The sequence below is a fragment of the Gadus chalcogrammus genome, chromosome 3 (genome assembly GCF_026213295.1).
Source record: "Gadus chalcogrammus isolate NIFS_2021 chromosome 3, NIFS_Gcha_1.0, whole genome shotgun sequence".
Lineage (NCBI taxonomy): Eukaryota > Metazoa > Chordata > Actinopteri > Gadiformes > Gadidae > Gadus > Gadus chalcogrammus.
This window is the reverse complement of record NC_079414.1, coordinates 21,978,568-21,995,008: the sequence shown is the minus strand read 5'-3', so window position 1 is coordinate 21,995,008 and position 16,441 is coordinate 21,978,568. Positions and strand designations below refer to the sequence as shown.

General features: G+C 49.1%; 1 protein-coding gene across 1 annotated transcript in view; it reads left to right on the top strand.

Moving 5' to 3' along the window:
* The window catches only part of LOC130379710 (testis-expressed protein 2-like), a 28,330-nt gene that overhangs the window by 11,400 nt on the left and 489 nt on the right, over positions 1-16,441 (top strand). The window contains exons 2-12 of the mRNA XM_056586709.1: positions 2,601-4,187; positions 4,869-5,069; positions 5,710-6,067; positions 6,461-6,720; positions 7,776-7,934; positions 8,932-9,031; positions 13,198-13,321; positions 14,332-14,445; positions 15,027-15,236; positions 15,934-16,054; positions 16,409-16,441. The exon at positions 16,409-16,441 is cut by the window's right edge and continues 489 nt beyond it. Coding sequence (XP_056442684.1) covers positions 2,628-4,187; positions 4,869-5,069; positions 5,710-6,067; positions 6,461-6,720; positions 7,776-7,934; positions 8,932-9,031; positions 13,198-13,321; positions 14,332-14,445; positions 15,027-15,236; positions 15,934-16,054; positions 16,409-16,441 — 3,240 coding nt within the window. The 5' untranslated portion in view covers positions 2,601-2,627. The remainder of the gene's footprint in view (positions 1-2,600; positions 4,188-4,868; positions 5,070-5,709; positions 6,068-6,460; positions 6,721-7,775; positions 7,935-8,931; positions 9,032-13,197; positions 13,322-14,331; positions 14,446-15,026; positions 15,237-15,933; positions 16,055-16,408) is intronic.

Here is a 16,441-nt window from a genome sequence, read left to right as displayed (position 1 = left end):
ACGCCGTGTGCACTAGGCTGCCAGGGCTCTACAGTGTCTCCATAATGTGTTTGATGCAGAGGGAGTGAGCTGTGAACGGGTCCCTAATGAGCTCATTATGGGGGGCTAATGGCGCCGGCGCGTTGCTTTGGTGATTAACGCTCCTTCCACCGTCAGAGGTTCTGTTTTTTTTTTTCGGCCGGCTTTGCGCTGGCTGTTCAGCAACCAGATAAGAGCGGTAATGTGTGCAGGCACACGCCTCAATGGACGCGTGAACAGGCTAATTCATCAATAGGCTCAGCAGTTGATGAATAAAGTGTGTTTTTGTTTTTGTGTGTGGGCACTCACAGTCCTTGTACGTCTCCAGTGTTACCTAATGATAACAAATAAGTATCCAGCAGTCGCACACAAATCTTTTGTCTGTGGGTGTTTGGCCCATGTTGAGCAGTCTTCTTCCGTTTGGGTGTACCGTCATGCCCTGCGGCTGCTCCTCAGTGCTGTGGGCGTTTGGTAGACTGCCTGGTTGTGTAACTCGCCCGTCCATGTGACGATGAGTGGTGAAGTCAGGCCTGTATGCTGGTGAGCCAGTGGCCTTATGCTGCATTAGGCCGTGTGGTTGGACCGACCAGCTGCCTCTGCTGTGACAGCGAGACACAAGGCCTTCCATTTGTAGGGACGCACAAGTATCGCTGACTAATAACTTATCAGTTCTGCACTTATTTGTACCGCTACTGAAGCGTTCAACACGGGGCGTGTTAGGGTATCCGCATGGACTATTAGGATGACAGATGGCCCAACTCCTGCCCCAATATGTTGTATAAATAGTGATAGTTCATTTTAATCATGAACTTCAACCCGTGACCATTGGTTTTTTAACAATGGGCCCATTGTACTACAGAAATGGCACTACTGGGCAGCACAGTAGCAGGTCAGATGTATGACTCTGGCTGTCTGACCGGCCATGCATTATACATGAAGGAATCTGTAATTCAACAAACTAAACCGTGGATCAGCCTGTTCACCACAGACAGTTGGAAAGTTCTTTTTGTTCAAGGCTTTTGAACGTCCGTAATGTTTTTAATTCATTGATTGAAAATGACTGTTTGCCCTTCACATAACTAAAGGGTTCGTTACCTCGAATGCAGCAGAGAGACTTTAATCTTGTTTCCCATTTGTGATGGTTATTCTTGGTTATTTGTAATATTTTAAGCTTTGTTTTCTTCAGGTTTTCGAGCTAGCCACCCAATCTGTTAACCAGTGTTAACTAGTTCCCGTTTATGGTTAAAACTCCCCTATGGCAACATTTCCTTCACATGATGGAAGGCACTGACTTTCGGGGAGGCAGTGAAACTGTTTTAAAAGGCTGTTTGTACTCTTTTCTGCCTTTTGCATTTAAGAAGTCTCATGTGTACTGAACGTAATATCTCATAAAGCAAGACACATTAACACGTCAGTGAGGACAATCATTGACAGAAGTCCACCTGGAGGTATGTGGGGGGTTGTTAAGGGCTGGTAATTGGAGACTTTACGAGTTTGAACAGGTGATCACACTCATTTATGCCGTCTTACTGTTTAACTTTTCTTTATGAGAGAGAATGATGCCATGCATTGGTAAATGATCTCAATTAACATTATTCTATGATCTATGTTTGATCTATGTCAGCCCTCAGTTTTAAAATGTTGCGTCTCGTGTTCTTAAGAGTGCAGTGGTTACTGAAATAACCATATATTAATTTATATGTTGATATTAAGTCACGATATATTCGGTAAGGTGAGACCCAGCTCTGTGTGTGCCATAACTTTACAGCAACGAAGATGAAGAACCACAAACAAACAAGCAGGAAAAAGTGGGACAACCTTTGCATGTTTTTAATCAAAGGTTGGTGTCATATTCAAAGGAAGACTCTGTTTTATCACAGAACCAGTTTCCCACTTTCGGGCTGTTAATCCTAGAACCTGTTTGAAGCACCATCTCTCAGGCCAGCTCAGAGATCTAGATCTTTGGGCAGAGCTCCATGAGTGGCTATTCTCGGACCACTAAAACACCTTTTTTGTTTCTATTTCCAATCCACTTTTAATTTGACTGAAAGGCAAGTTTCAGTTCTCTGTTTCAGGTCTCTATTTGTAAATCTGTGAAACTGTTAATCAGGTAGGCCAGAATATTAATTTAATATTTTAACTGTGCGTATTAAGGTTTCTCAGCAGTTTTTGAGTTGGAATTGTATCGGGGGAATGATCACTGTCTTCATTTAGAATGCCTACCTGGTGCAGTAAACCAGTTTGCCTTGTCATACATGACAACACAAGTAATGCTTTTCCTCCGTGATTTCCCTTTTTATGACTCGTGGTCAGCAAAGTCATCCATGGCGGCCCGGTGACTCATTTTCTGATCTGAGATGGAATGCTGTATACATTGTCGCTACCATTTACAGAAAAATGAACATTAAGCGTACGGGTGAAATGCACAAATGTATCGTGAAATCTGTATGTGGTTGAAATGTCATAGACGCCTTCTCAAACCTGATAAAACTGGCCTTTGAGTACTAAATGCCCCTGTTTCACTGTACCATGTGGGCCTACTGCTTCCACGCCTTCTAACCTCCCCGTCGCCCTCCTCCCAGGTATTGTAGCTGTGTGGGAGCCCTGCGATGACCACGCAGCCTTCTAGCCATGCAGAAACCGCTCACCCCACAATGCCCCCCCCGGTGCCTTCTGCGGCCTCCCAGCTCCACATTCAGCGCCCGCTGTCCCGGGAGGCCATCACCATCCGTTTCACTCCGCTCGGGGCGGTCGACGCCGGGGAGCACGATAGCGACGACGACGACGACGACGACGAGGTCCACTGGGCCAGCGCCCCCGTGGCTGCCCGGGACGGCCCGGGAGTTGTGACGGCCGTAGAGGCTGGCGAGGAGATGCTGGAGGAGGCACTGCTGGACGCGGCGGCCGCCCCTCCCCCGCCCGCCGGCAGGCAGAGAACGACGTTGGCGTTCCCCGCCGAGATGAAGGTCCTGAGCTCCTCGTCCTCCTCGCCGCCGACCAAATCGGTGAGCCTCCCTTGTATCGACAAGCCCCCCTTCAGCATGATAAAGTCTCTGTCGTCCGACGCAGAGCCCTCCTCCTCCTCCTCCTCCTCCTCCACCTCCTCCACCTCCCATCTCCTGGTGAAGCACAGGCAGCTCATGAAGACGCTGGTCAAGTCGTTGTCCTCCGACACGTCCGAGGGGTCTTCGGCTCCCTCCGCCACCCCCCGCGCGTCCGACTCCCGCCTCAACCTGCAGCTCTTCAAGCAGTTCACCCAGTCCCGCATGTCCGCCGGTGGCGGCGCCGCGGCGCCCTCCGCCAGCCAATCCAAGACGGCGCCCTCCTCCCCGCTCACCGTCCACGAGAGCCGCTCCTTCTTCAACGTCTCGGAGGTGGAGGCCCGCATCGAGGACACCAAGCGCCGCCTCTCCGAGGTGATGTACGAGCCCCTGCAGATCCTCAGCAAGATCATGGACGAGAAGAGCGTGGCGGGCAGCGTGGCCAACTACAGGGCCTCCAAGGCCGCCTCCTCCGAGCTCGCCAATATGTCCAGCCTGTCGTCGCTCAGCCACTTGGAGAGCAACAACAACAGCTACTGCATCAAGGAGGAGGAGGGCGGCGACTGGGACTCGGACAGCCCCAACAGCGGGGCCTCCTGCAGCGCCGAGGGCCCCGTCCCTTCCTCTGCGGACAACAACGGCAAGAGCCCCCGAAAGGCCGGGAGCTCCATGGCGCTGGAGATGTGTTCCATGTCCGCCCTGGCCAGGCTGGAGGAAGAGGACTTCTGCATCCTGTCCACCGAGGACTTTGAGACCTGTGCGGAGGCCGAGCGGGAACGCAGAGACAGGAGCGATTACTCCGGAAGCAGCACTCAGACTAAGGCGACGCCCAGCGGCAGCACGGAGCCCTGCAGCGACGACGAGCTGGAGCCGGACGAACCTGGGCCCGACGTGCCCGTCTACACCCTGGTGATCGTCACCCTGCTGGTGTACGGGTACTTTGTCCTCCCCCTGCCCACCTACGTTGGAGGACTGCTGCTCGGGGTCGCGCTGGGCTTCTTTGTTGCTATTGGCGTGGTGTGGCTGGCCGGTCCAAAGCCTTCTGGCCGTGGACTACAACACTTGAAACACCAGAGGGCGCTGCGCAGTGTGGCCAAGTTAAACTTTAAAGAGCCTGATCTCTTTAAGGTGAGTACTTTGGTTCTTAATTATGTATTTTATGCATTTATTGAAGGCCACCCTATACTAATGTCCAGGGCTTATTTCAACACTTAATGTCAACCATGACTGCGTTTTAATTGTCCATAGTGTCGGACGGCTCTGATGGACTAACGCGTCTAATACCGTCTTATAATGAGCTTCATGCTTCAACCATCAGGAATAATACATAAATGAAGGAAACCAGTTAGCCAGTTCATGTGTTCATTTAGTTTCATTAGGACTCAAAAGAAAAAACCTGACCCTCTATTCATTGTGGTTAATGTTCCACCCATGGGTCATCCAGCTATTCTCACGCTCACCGTGACTTTCATCACAAGGGAGTTGTCAGCAGACTATTGTCCAGTAGCCCGCAGTTCATGGACCTATTCCAAATGATGTCATGAAGGGATGAAGGGAAAGCCCAGCCTAAATGTCCCACTTGCATAGCCTGACCTATTGCTAAGTTTAGTTGACTAGAACAAACAACAATTTTTACAGAATTAACTTCCTCTCTTCTTCTCTTCTTTTTTTTTCGTATTGCTGATGATGACGATGGGGTTTGATTTTTTTTTCAAAAAATACAAATATTAGTGACCTCCATGATGACTGAACACCTCATTGACAAAACCTTGCTTGCTCTCCTCCCTCCGCGCCACCGATGACCTCCAGGGCTGGATGAACGAGATCGCGGCCTACGACCCCGAGACGTACCACGCCACCCTGACCCAGTCGGTGTACGTGCGTCTGGAGGGCTCCACCCTGCGCCTGTCCAAGCCCAACCGCAACATCACGCGCAGGGCCATGCACAACGAGCCCAAACCGGACGTCTCCTACATCAGCCAGAAGATGTACGACCTGACCGACAGCAAGGTGCCCGCCCCACCCCCCCCGCTCTGGTCATGTGGTGCACGGATGATTTGTATTTTGTGTAAAGGTTTTTTTTTGTGTTATAACGGAAGAATACAATATTGTAGCATTTGTAGGGCAGGCTCTTGCAGTGGTTAGGGCGGAGATCGTATAAAATTGTGTTGATTAGTAAACTGGGAAAAGGAAAATGTTTAGTGAGGCCTATATTGTCATGGATAAAAGGGGCTCTATGGCCCAGCATTCTATCCATACATCATTACATTATTTTAATATTAGAATAAAACAAGGTTTGGGTTCAAATAATTTCGGGAACCCCCTGCAGTAACTCTGCGGATCCCCTGGGGGTCCCAGACTCCCTGTTGGAGATATTTTTTTCCAACCGTCTGTGGTGAACAGGCTGATCCACGGTTTAGTTTGTTGAATTACAGAGTTAGGGTGTTAAACTAGACAACCAAAGGTACTGGGTTTGATCTCCAACGCCCCGACCTACTGTCAGGTGTCCATGAGCAACCCTGCCCCCTCCCGGTGCCTCACTTGATCGTTATCAGAATTCACTGGAAGTCCCCGTGGATAATAAGGATCTGCTGAATAAATCGACCTCAATTCATTGCTGTGTGTGTACACCTCCCTCTTCCTCCACCAGGTCTTCCTCGTTCCTCACCATCTGGCCAGGAAGCGGCTGTGGAACAAGAAGTACCCCATCTGCATCCAGCTGGCCAAGCAGGACGACTTCATGTCCAAGGCTGAGGGGGAGCGCCCGGACACCAGCAAGGACTCCACTGCCGCCCCCGCCGCCGCCGCCGCCCCTGGGGACAGAGCCGCCGGGACGGGCGGAGGGCAGGGGAAAGGAAAGCCCTCCTTCTCTAGTCGGGACCTCACCCTCTATCTGTTTGGAAGGACGGGTCGGGAGAAAGAGGAGTGGTTCCAGAGGATTCTGGTGGCTGCACAGGGCAAGGGGAGGATGACCAGAGACGCCAGAGACTTTGGAGGAAGTAAACATGGTAAGAGTAACACCATGTGGCATTGTTTATAGTTTCTATTTCCTTTTTTTTTATTTTGGGCATGATATTGACGAGTGGTCACAAGTTTATTTCTAGTTGTGTCGTGAACTCCCATTGATAAGTTGATGCATGTTTACTCTCATCTCTAATATTAAAAGTAGGGTCGGCTTAGCTCGACCCTAGCGGCTCAGAGAGTCGCTAGTTAGATCCCTGGCTCCTCTTGGCTATAGCGCCGTAGTGTCTCCGAGCAAGACCTCTCACCGGAACTGCTTCCGACGAGCTGGCTGACGCCTTGCATGGTTGACTCCACTGTCGGTGTGTGACTGGTTGTCGCCTTTTGATATTGGCATCGACTGATTCCCCTAAAAGTAACCAATATCTGTTGTGCCTCAGCGCTCGGCACCCTCAGCTCCAGCAGCCGCCGGGGCAGCACCGAGGAGGCTCCGGGGGCTCCGCCGAAGAACAAGGAACTCCCGGCCTCCTCCTCCTCCTCCTCCTCCTCTGTCGTCACGCAGGTGGGCACTGCCAAGACCAATTCCCTGCTGGACTACAGCGTCTACATGACCTCCCTGATGCCTGGCCAGGGGGCCAGCCCCGTCACTGCCAGCTCGCCTCTCCGCAGCCCCCAGAACAGCCCGGAGGCAGCCAAGAAGGTAGCAGGAGCTTCTCCGTCCGCTCCCGTTGGTACCTCTCTGATTTGGTACCTTCTCTGATTTGGTACCTTCTCTGATTTGGTACCTTCTCTGATATGGTACCTTCTCTGATATGGTACCTTCTCTGATTTGGTACCTTCTCTGATATGGTACCTTCTCTGATATGGTACCTTCTCTGATTTGGTACCTTCTCTGATTTGGTACCTTCTCTGATTTGGTACCTTCTCTGATATGGTACCTTCTCTGATTTGGTACCTTCTCTGATTTGGTACCTTCTCTGATTTGGTACCTTCTCTGATTTGGTACCTTTGCTGATTTGGTACCTTCTCTGATTTGATACTTTTGCTGATTTGGTACCTTCTCTGATATGGTACCTTCGCTGATATGGTACCTTGTCTGATATGGTACCTCCTCTGATATGGCCCTTTGTCTGATTTGGTACCTCCTCTGATTTGGTACCTTCTCTGATATGGTTCCTTCGCTGATATGGCACCTAATCTGATTTGGTACCTCCTCTGATTTGGTACCACGGCATAATGATGAACAAGAAAGTGAAGCCTGACATCCTCTAGTTCCAGTGTGCCATTTAGTCAGTTAGCCACGAGTGACTTGGGACTTGCAGTGATAAGATGCATGTCATTCATGAGCAGGTATAGGGTTGGATCTACCTACAGGTACACTGGGGACAGCATCCTAACCGCTAGAGTCAGACTGTCCTGACCCTAATGGTAGAGCAGGATCACGTCACACCTGTGGCATGATTTATATTTGAATATTGTGAAGACTTCTTTTCAGATGCCTTGCTGAGGCAACAGAACTTTAAGACGCGGTAAAGTAGGAAAGCTCGCCTCTTGCTTGATTTGATTGGTTGCCTAGGCTAAGTGTGACATTGACGAGCAACGCAACTCTGCGCTGAGAAGTGGCGAACATTTTATAGTTCATGCGCTTCTAAAAAACAAAGAAGTACCAGAGGAAATTAAGGTTATTGCCTGTGACGCAGTTCTAGCGACGCGTCTCCGTCTGACCGGAGTGCTCTTGTGCTCGTGCCCCTCCAGGTCCCCCAAGCTCTCCCTGCCGCCGCGGCCCCAGAGGAGGAGCAGCCGGTGGCCTGGCTCAACGCCATGCTGGGCCGCCTGCTCTGGGACTTCCTGGGCGAGGCCCACTGGGCCGAGATGGTCTCCAAGAAGATCCAGATGAAGCTGAGCAAGATCCGGGTGAGTGAGCCTAGACTCGTAGGTTTGTATCCGAGGCGGTTGTCTGAGGCACCGTGCAGTATTTGTGGGCCTCATGTGGGTTCTGCCACGTCTCAAAGCTCAGCAGCATGGTTTAATGAAGCACACCGGGCAGGTGGAACAAATACAAGCCAGACGACATGAAGAGGAGGTGATGCGAGGCCGAGGCAAGAAATTGGAAGTGGGTAGTGGTGTTGGTGGTGACCACACAGAAAGACACAAGCATCGAGACGGACATTTACGCACGTACGTACGTACACAGAGAGAGAGACGTATGGACACACACACACACACACACACACACACACACACACACACACACACACACACACACACACACACACACACACACACACACACACACACACACACACACACACACACACACACACACACACACACACACACACACACACACACACACACACACACACACACACCCCCCACCCCCCGTTACAGAGAGAGTGTCAGCCTCCACCCATTGTGCAGCTCGGTACAGGAAGCAGAGTGTCAAAACAAGACTCCGGGGAGCAGGAGGGAGGCAGAGGAACACCTGATCTCAGGCTATTCATCCCTCCTCCTTCTCCCTGATCCTAATCAGGCCCCTCCACTATTTCAATGCTCTGGGCCTGTGTTCGGCCGTGTGCGTGTGTGGCCCTGGGTGTCCAGATTCCTGTGGTCGTGTCAGCCCTTTCCACTCAAAGGGAGCGAAAGAGGGATGGAACCGGTTGATTGTGTGCTCTACTTTTACTGTGACATTTCACTGCTACGATCATCAGAACCGCCTTTCGCCAGGAGAAGCAGTCGATTCATCCACGCCAGAGTAGATGACGTAGTAGAAGAGATGTAATCCTGCTCGTCTCCCAAGTCTTTTTGGCATTTTACAATACTTTGTCTGTTATGAATCTGGGTTTCAGATATCGGGTTTTCGGGTTATATAGCCGAAAAATTGAAACCTGTATACCGTTTTCTCTTCCAGTTGCCTTACTTTATGAATGAGCTGACCCTGACTGAGTTGGACATGGGCGTGGCCACTCCCAGGATCCTCGGGGCCTCCCAGCCGTCGGTCGATCACAGAGGTACGAGAACCAGCCACCATAAACACTCACGTGAACTCCTCAGACGGTGTCAAAGCCAGCGGAACAACCCTGTGTGCGGGTGAACACACACACTTTCACTTGCATGCTCGCAATCAGCCCACGGAGACACTGCGGTTATGCAGAATGAAATCAGAAGTGCCAAATTAGTCATTCCCTTAAAAAAGTCTGCATGGCCTATTAAGCGGTTTGCATGTGTGCGTGTATGTGCGGGTTGTCTACTGACATCCTGAACAGGGCAGCGTTCCACCCACAGGGTCTATCTTTATCACTGAACCACTCGTGTATGAAAGCATTTCTGTATTTGATGTCGCTCTGTCTTTCACTCTGAATCATTCTTTATTATGTTGCCTTATTTGTGAACACATGCCATGCAACACATCAGGTCCTGTGGCCAAATTAGCTTTGCTTGACTGTGTGTTGACTGGAACAAATAGTTGCGCAGCAGCCAGTGGAATCAGTAAAGGACTATTGTCTAATTGGTTATTTAAGATGAATTAGTTGATTTGTTGAACACCCTTTCTTAGGCGTACAAGGAAAACACAACAGCGTATAAACTGACCTCTGGCCAGAGACGGAAAACTGGACAAATCTTGAGCAAAGTGTTTTATGTTTGACCGATGGAGAACAGCTTATGGGTTATCAGAGATTTACCCTGTTATCAATACACTTGCACTTCAGACTTGAACCTACATAACCCTTCAGACATTTCCATGAAAATAGTCTCCATCTCGCCATCGGTGCAATAGAGCATTATAAACCATTGCATCATGGGAGCTTTCCTCTTACACAACCAATCATAGGTCAACCAATCCCAGATGGACCACAGATGGACCTTGCAGAGATGCACTTTTACCTAACACGGTTAGCACGGACACAGATGCACCGATTCTGACTAAATAACAACAATGGGGAAACAGATTCCAGCATAAGTGACCTCCTCCGTAATGAGACACTCATGACAGCGTCCTGTGCTGATGGTCCACTCAGAGGTCAGGATCGCTTGGTGCTTCGGGTGGTCCACATCCAGGCTCAAAAGGTACTGGGTTTAATCCTCAATATCCAGAGGTATCCATGAGCCAGTGGTCCCCCCCCCCCCCCACTAGCTGCTCCTGAATAGCGTGTTTCTGCAGTCACTCTGAATGAAAGTGTGGTAGAAATTAATGATTATATTCTATGGTAAGCTATGATTATTATTAGGCCTATATATCTAATGGTAGAAAACATGTAAAGCGCCTTGGATTTTGATCCAGGGCGCCATTTTGAAGCTACTGACACGATGTATGCTGACTCCACTTCCTGGGTCCTAGACTATCTCGGTGACCATCTGTTTAGAAGAATTTGTGTTTGATTATATGTGGACACCTAAAAAACAAGAAACTGCTGAGTACTGTGCTATTGTGTGTTTAAGAAGAGGCTGGAATCTGTTGACGAGGAGTGACTCTTAAGACCTACTCGGCTGTTTATCGTTGTTGTTTTTCTTCACGATAAAGTATTTTGTCAATTCTTGCTCCGGACCCCTCGTTTTATTTTACTCTCTCTCTCTTGAATTAGTCTAAGTGTTTTAAATCTCGATTAATCTACTACAAAAGCACTGCAAAAATGAAGAGATGGGGGCTTAAAGGGGTAATGCACAGCCAGACTCCTGAGTCGTATTACATGATTTATTATTTAGAACTGTTTAATATACTTTGCGTTTACATTGGCTTTGCCATCCCCGATGTAAACATTTGGAATGTAGTTGACCGCTGCCAGAATAATCCAGGAAAAATGTAATGTTCCTCCATTAAACGAGGCTCATTGTTCCACTGGGGGTACACAAAAAAATAATAAATAATATAAAAATTGGAATGACAGAATTTCGACTGCTGTGGCCTCTACGGAACAATAGAACGCCTATCAATTTAATCGACAAACCCTTTATAAAAATCATGTTCCTATTCAGGTTATGCAATCCGTCAAATAGTTTGACCGAGCCTTCCACTTGCATGACCACGGTATTGGGCTGGCAGGCAGCAAATGCCCAGTACAATTGACTTCGTCATATGTTTGTCCCTGAAATTGGTCAATTGGCTGTCAATTGTTGCCCAGGCCTCACTCACTCACTCACTAACTCCCACACTCACTCTCACACGCATTGCAGCAGTATTTATCCTGGTATAGATTAAAATGTCCTTGAGTCCTCCCTGTGTACGGACTTCAGCCCAATGCCTCATGCACAGAGGCTCAGCTGTGATGAGTGGTGCTGCCTCATTACCTCCAGCGCTCCTTGCAGTGGTCCGAGTCCTCCCTGCTGCGGTCGGCACAACATTCAGCTGCATTTAGAATGCAGTGGAAGTCCAGCAGGTGTTGAGTTTTCCCCCAACATCATGGTCACTTTGTTATTGATTTTCCTCCTCTGGCAAGTCTCCGCATGTTCACCAATACGATCTTTCATATTTTTTTTTATTTTTCTTACCAGAAACATTATATTGTTGTTATTCTCTCTCTGTCTCTCTCTCTCTCTGGTCTTATTCTCTCTCTGTCTCTGGTCTTAATCTCTCTCTCTGTCTCAGGTCTTATTCTCTCGCCCACAGGGCTCTTTCTCTCTCTGTGTGTGTGTGTGTGTGTGTGTGTGTGTGTGTGTGTGTGTGTGTGTGTGTGTGTGTGTGTGTGTGTGTGTGTGTGTGTGTGTGTGTGTGTGTGTGTGTGTGTGTGTGTGTGTGTGTGTGTGTGTGTGTGTCACCCCGGGGTACGCAACGTGAGCCAAGTAACGAGCGGATATTGATTGGACCTCTAACTGAGAGGCAAGCGGCGCCTGTTGGAGCACTTCCACGCAGTCCTCATAAGCCACCATTTTGTTGGTGTCAAGTGCAATAAAATAAAGAGAAAAGCGGCCTGCTTTTATGGCATTCCCCTGAAAGAAAAACCTGAGTGGTTCTTCGAATTGCAATTACGTCACCTTTTTAAGAATATAATGCTGGCGCTGATATTAAATCAGCACCAGTCGGTATCAGTTTTTTTTTTCCTCAGTTGAATTCTTTGCAGCATCGCTCGTGATAATAAAAGCAGGTTAGCTCCGTGGTGAACCTGTGTTGTCACCAGCGCCCTGTGTGACGGGTCGGGGAGCGGCTGGATTCATGAGGGTGCCTCCCCACTGCGTCAGGGGGCCGGGCCCAGCCCCTGGTCCTGTGGGCGGCTCGTGTTCTCCGGCCAAGCCTGTGCCTTCCTGGAAGAGCCTTCTAGCCCACATCCAATCAATAACCTCTTAGTGTGTGTGTGTGTGTGTGTGTTCACATGTGCACTCCATTGCTGTGCGTATGGCACCCATCCCTAGTCTACACAACTTCAGCCCTTCCATTAGGCTGGCAGACTCTCGGGGCGTCTCTGTCTGTCTGTGTCTCTCTCTATCTCTCTATATATGTGTCTTTGGCTTGTTCTGTGTGTGAATCTCTCTCTCTCTCTCTGTGTGAATATCTCTGTGGGAGGTCCTGGGTGGGTTCAGGCATGGAGAACCATGCTGTCTGATCCCTTCCTCTACACACACACACACACACACACACACACACACACACACACACACACACACACACACACACACACACACACACACACACACACACACACACACACACACACACACACACACACACACACACACACACACACACACACACACACACACACACACACACACACACACACACTGCCCTGTCTGACTGTTCATCCCTCCACCTCACTGTTGTCTTCCACGTCCTTCTGTCGGATGCTTGTTCAGGAATGCATGCTAGTCAGTATGGGGAGACCACTAGTACAGTAGACCACGTTGGTTAGGTGAGCGGGATTCTGCACCAACATGCAGGTGCATACAAGGACAGTGACCCCATCCAGTAGTCAATCCCTCTTCTCCACCCTGGTCACTGTTCTGTTTTGAGGGTGGATGCCGGGGGATGGATGTGTCGGTACACACTGCCCCCTTGTGTTCAAGGAAATGCAGTCCCATTTTAAGATTGCGCAATCAACTGGTTATTTTTTGGTGTAATGCAAAGCATGTGATCAAGTGTGTGTGTTTGATGAAAGTACACACAAAATGGTGTCACGTGACACCATTTTATAACTCGATGTTCCGCTTGTATCCCCCCCCCCCCCCCCCCCCCCCCCCCTTTCAGGCCTGTGGTTTGACCTGGACATCGCCTACAGTGGCTCCTTCCTCATGACCCTGGAGACCAAGATGAACCTCATCCGGCTGGGAAAGGAGGAGGACGCCCTGCGCATAGAGCCCGGCAAAGACGGGTAAGGCGCAGCACGGCAGTCGGACACCCGCCACCCATGAATCTACAGCCCTGCACCGCCTGCAGATTAGTAACTGCATGCTTGCTGGGGAAGCAGCTGACTGAGTATTTGGGGTTTTCACGCCGGAAATAAGCTAGGTGCTGCTGTTTCTGTTTGTGGTTTTTCATCCCTCATGCAAAGATGAACCAACCCCCCCCCCTCATCTCTCCCCCCCCTCCTCTCTCCCCCCCCCCTCCTCCCTCCTCCCCCCACGACCTCTTGAAACTTAATTTCCTGTTTCTGTCCCGCCTCTCTGTTCTCTCCTGCCTTCACTCTGACCTGGATTCTAACCTTTTGCGTGGATGTTAATCGGATGCGATCGTGCCCTCGGTAAGTGCCACTCGGGTCTTTTCTATGAATTCTATTTTTCCCTTTTCCATTACCAACATAAACTCTCCTGTTGCTTTTCATCTTCCTTGAGGGCTTCGCTCAGGGCTTCCATCTTTTAATCAGCTTCCATTGCCTCCCGTCACAGTCCATCAGCGATGTTCTCTGTATGTTTGAAGTTTTATTAGTATACTAACTGAGGCACACAATTCTAGAAACAAAAATGACATTAAAGAATGTTTCATCGGTTACACAAGCTGCCTTGTCTCTCTCATGCTTCCCAATTGATTAAGTGACTTGCAAGCGAGCCCAGTGCATCTATCGCTAATAGTTTATTATTGTGCTGCTCTTGTGAGAGAACACTGAATATAATCCAATTGGGATGCTACACAATCTATCATCTATCGGTCTTGATCCATCAACATTCATTACTGCTGGTTGTCACGGCGATGGAGTTCCACTTTGAGAATGCCCTCCAAAGGCTATCTCAATGGTTTGTCTAATGCCTCAACGTGTGTGTGTGTGTGTGTGTGTGTGTGTGTGTGTGTGTGTGTGTGTGTGTGTGTGTGTGTGTGTGTGTGTGTGTGTGTGTGTGTGTGTGTGTGTGTGTGTGTGTGTGTGTGTGTGTGTGTGTGCGCACACAGGTACAGGCCGCGTGCCTACTGCCTGGCTGACAGTGATGAAGAGTCCTCCAGCGCGGGCTCGTCGGATGAGGAAGACCCTTCTGAGCTCTCCTCCGAATCCATGGGCGCTGAAGGGTAGGCAGCCCACACAGGCACACAACCGTCCTGGTTCTGGGCAGCTGTCCGGGTCCGAAAGCATTCACACGCACAGAGAATGATGCGTGTGCAAGGTGTGCAGTTGTTGTCCGTTGCTTTTTTCGAAATTTAAGCAAAGGAGTTCCTGGAGTTTTATCAGCTTTTGAAACGAGGTGCAATCAAACAATTTTACAATCCCATAATATCATAAATTTATGACTTTATGCTTCCTAAATTTTTTTTGCAAATGATGAATATTTGAAGTGCAAGAATGGCTTATAATTAGGGTGGAAGTAAACCCACTGTTCCAGCTTGAGTTCAACCGCTTGACGAAATTAATAAGACTGGGTTTTTGGCCCGAGCGTTTTGGTGTAAACAGGTTATCCCCATGGTAACGACCCACAGAAACATTGTGGTTTTTGTATTCTTTCCAAGCTAGCTCTGTAGCTGTGCGTGTGTTGTGGGTGGGAGTTGCCATTAGCGATGGCGTGCATTAATCACAGCCCCTTCAATCTTTTCTGACGGATGTCTTCGCCACAACCGCACTGACTCGCACTCGGGTTTCACTTCACGCTCCGCAGGTTCGTGGGTGGACACAAGCCCAGCAAGATCATGAAGTTCGTGGACAAGATCACCAAGTCCAAGTACTTCCAGAAGGCCACGGAGACGGAGTTCATCAAGAAGAAGATGGAGGAGGTCTCCAACACGCCGCTGGTCCTGACCGTGGAGGCTCAGGAGCTGCGAGGCCGTCTGGCGGTCAACATCCCCCCGCCCCCCACAGACAGGATATGGTATGTCGTGCTACTTTAAGTGCCAGGATGTACAACATACATACATTACATAACACCATACATACACTAAGTCATTATCGGGAAAATAAGCCGATAATGACCGGCATTGATCCCTTACATAGTTCATTGCTTCGCCCTGTCGGGGCTTATTTTCCCGATAATGACCGGCATTTATCCCTTACATAGTGTATTGCTTCATCTTGCTTCACCCTGAAGGATAATATTTTCGATAATGAACGGCGAGGTTCTATACACTATCCCGCTTATTACAAGGCTACTTGCCAAAACGAAAAAATAACTTCACTCAGTGTTTACAAATAAATTTGTTACCAGCATTCGTACTGTTGATCAGCAGAGAAATAGTCTGCCAAAGATGTTGACGATGCTTAGCAACCGAGTACGCTGGGGTTGATAAGTTACCAGACTTTTTGCGGAGTGATACGAAAGACGGCAAAAAAATCCACTTTCCTTGACAGCGGTCATTATATGCCTAGCAACAGTGAATTATCAAAAAATAATTCACCGCCGGAAGTTGTGAAGGCCCATGCAAATGGACGGAGCATTCCACAGCATTTAGAAGAGCTGTGTAATAATCAAGTGTAACCCACACCTCCAATGCCATTTTGAATTAAGCACCATGTTATGTAGTGTTAACGAGGTTGGTTGTCTGACGACGGTGAACCTCTCCGTGCTTCAGGTACGGCTTCCGCACTCCTCCTCACCTGGAGCTGAAGGCCCGGCCCAAGCTGGGGGAGAGAGAGGTCACCTTCGCTCACGTCACCGACTGGATCGAGAAGAAACTCTACCAGGAGTTCCAGGTAAGCTCCAGCATCAAATAGGCAAGTCAGACGAAATCCAGATCTACCCAGAGGTAGCGGATTAGATCCTGAGTCGCATTACCAAGCGACCTGGTGGGTCGGCGTTGCTGGGCAGTTTGGCAAAATGAAGACGAACACTCATTACATCGAATTAATTAACTGAATTATTTTTAAAGGGAAAGTAGCGATTGATCTTTTCAAATGACTGCAACATGAAATATGTAAACATGACCAAACGTGACTTTCTTTCAAACTTTATTTCTTGTATGGTCGCCCCCTATAAGGGCATCTCATGTACACCAGACACAATCTTAAAAACATTTTGCTAATCTAGCCAGTCTCTCTCTGTTCAAGAAAATCCTGGTCATGCCAAACATGGACGACGTC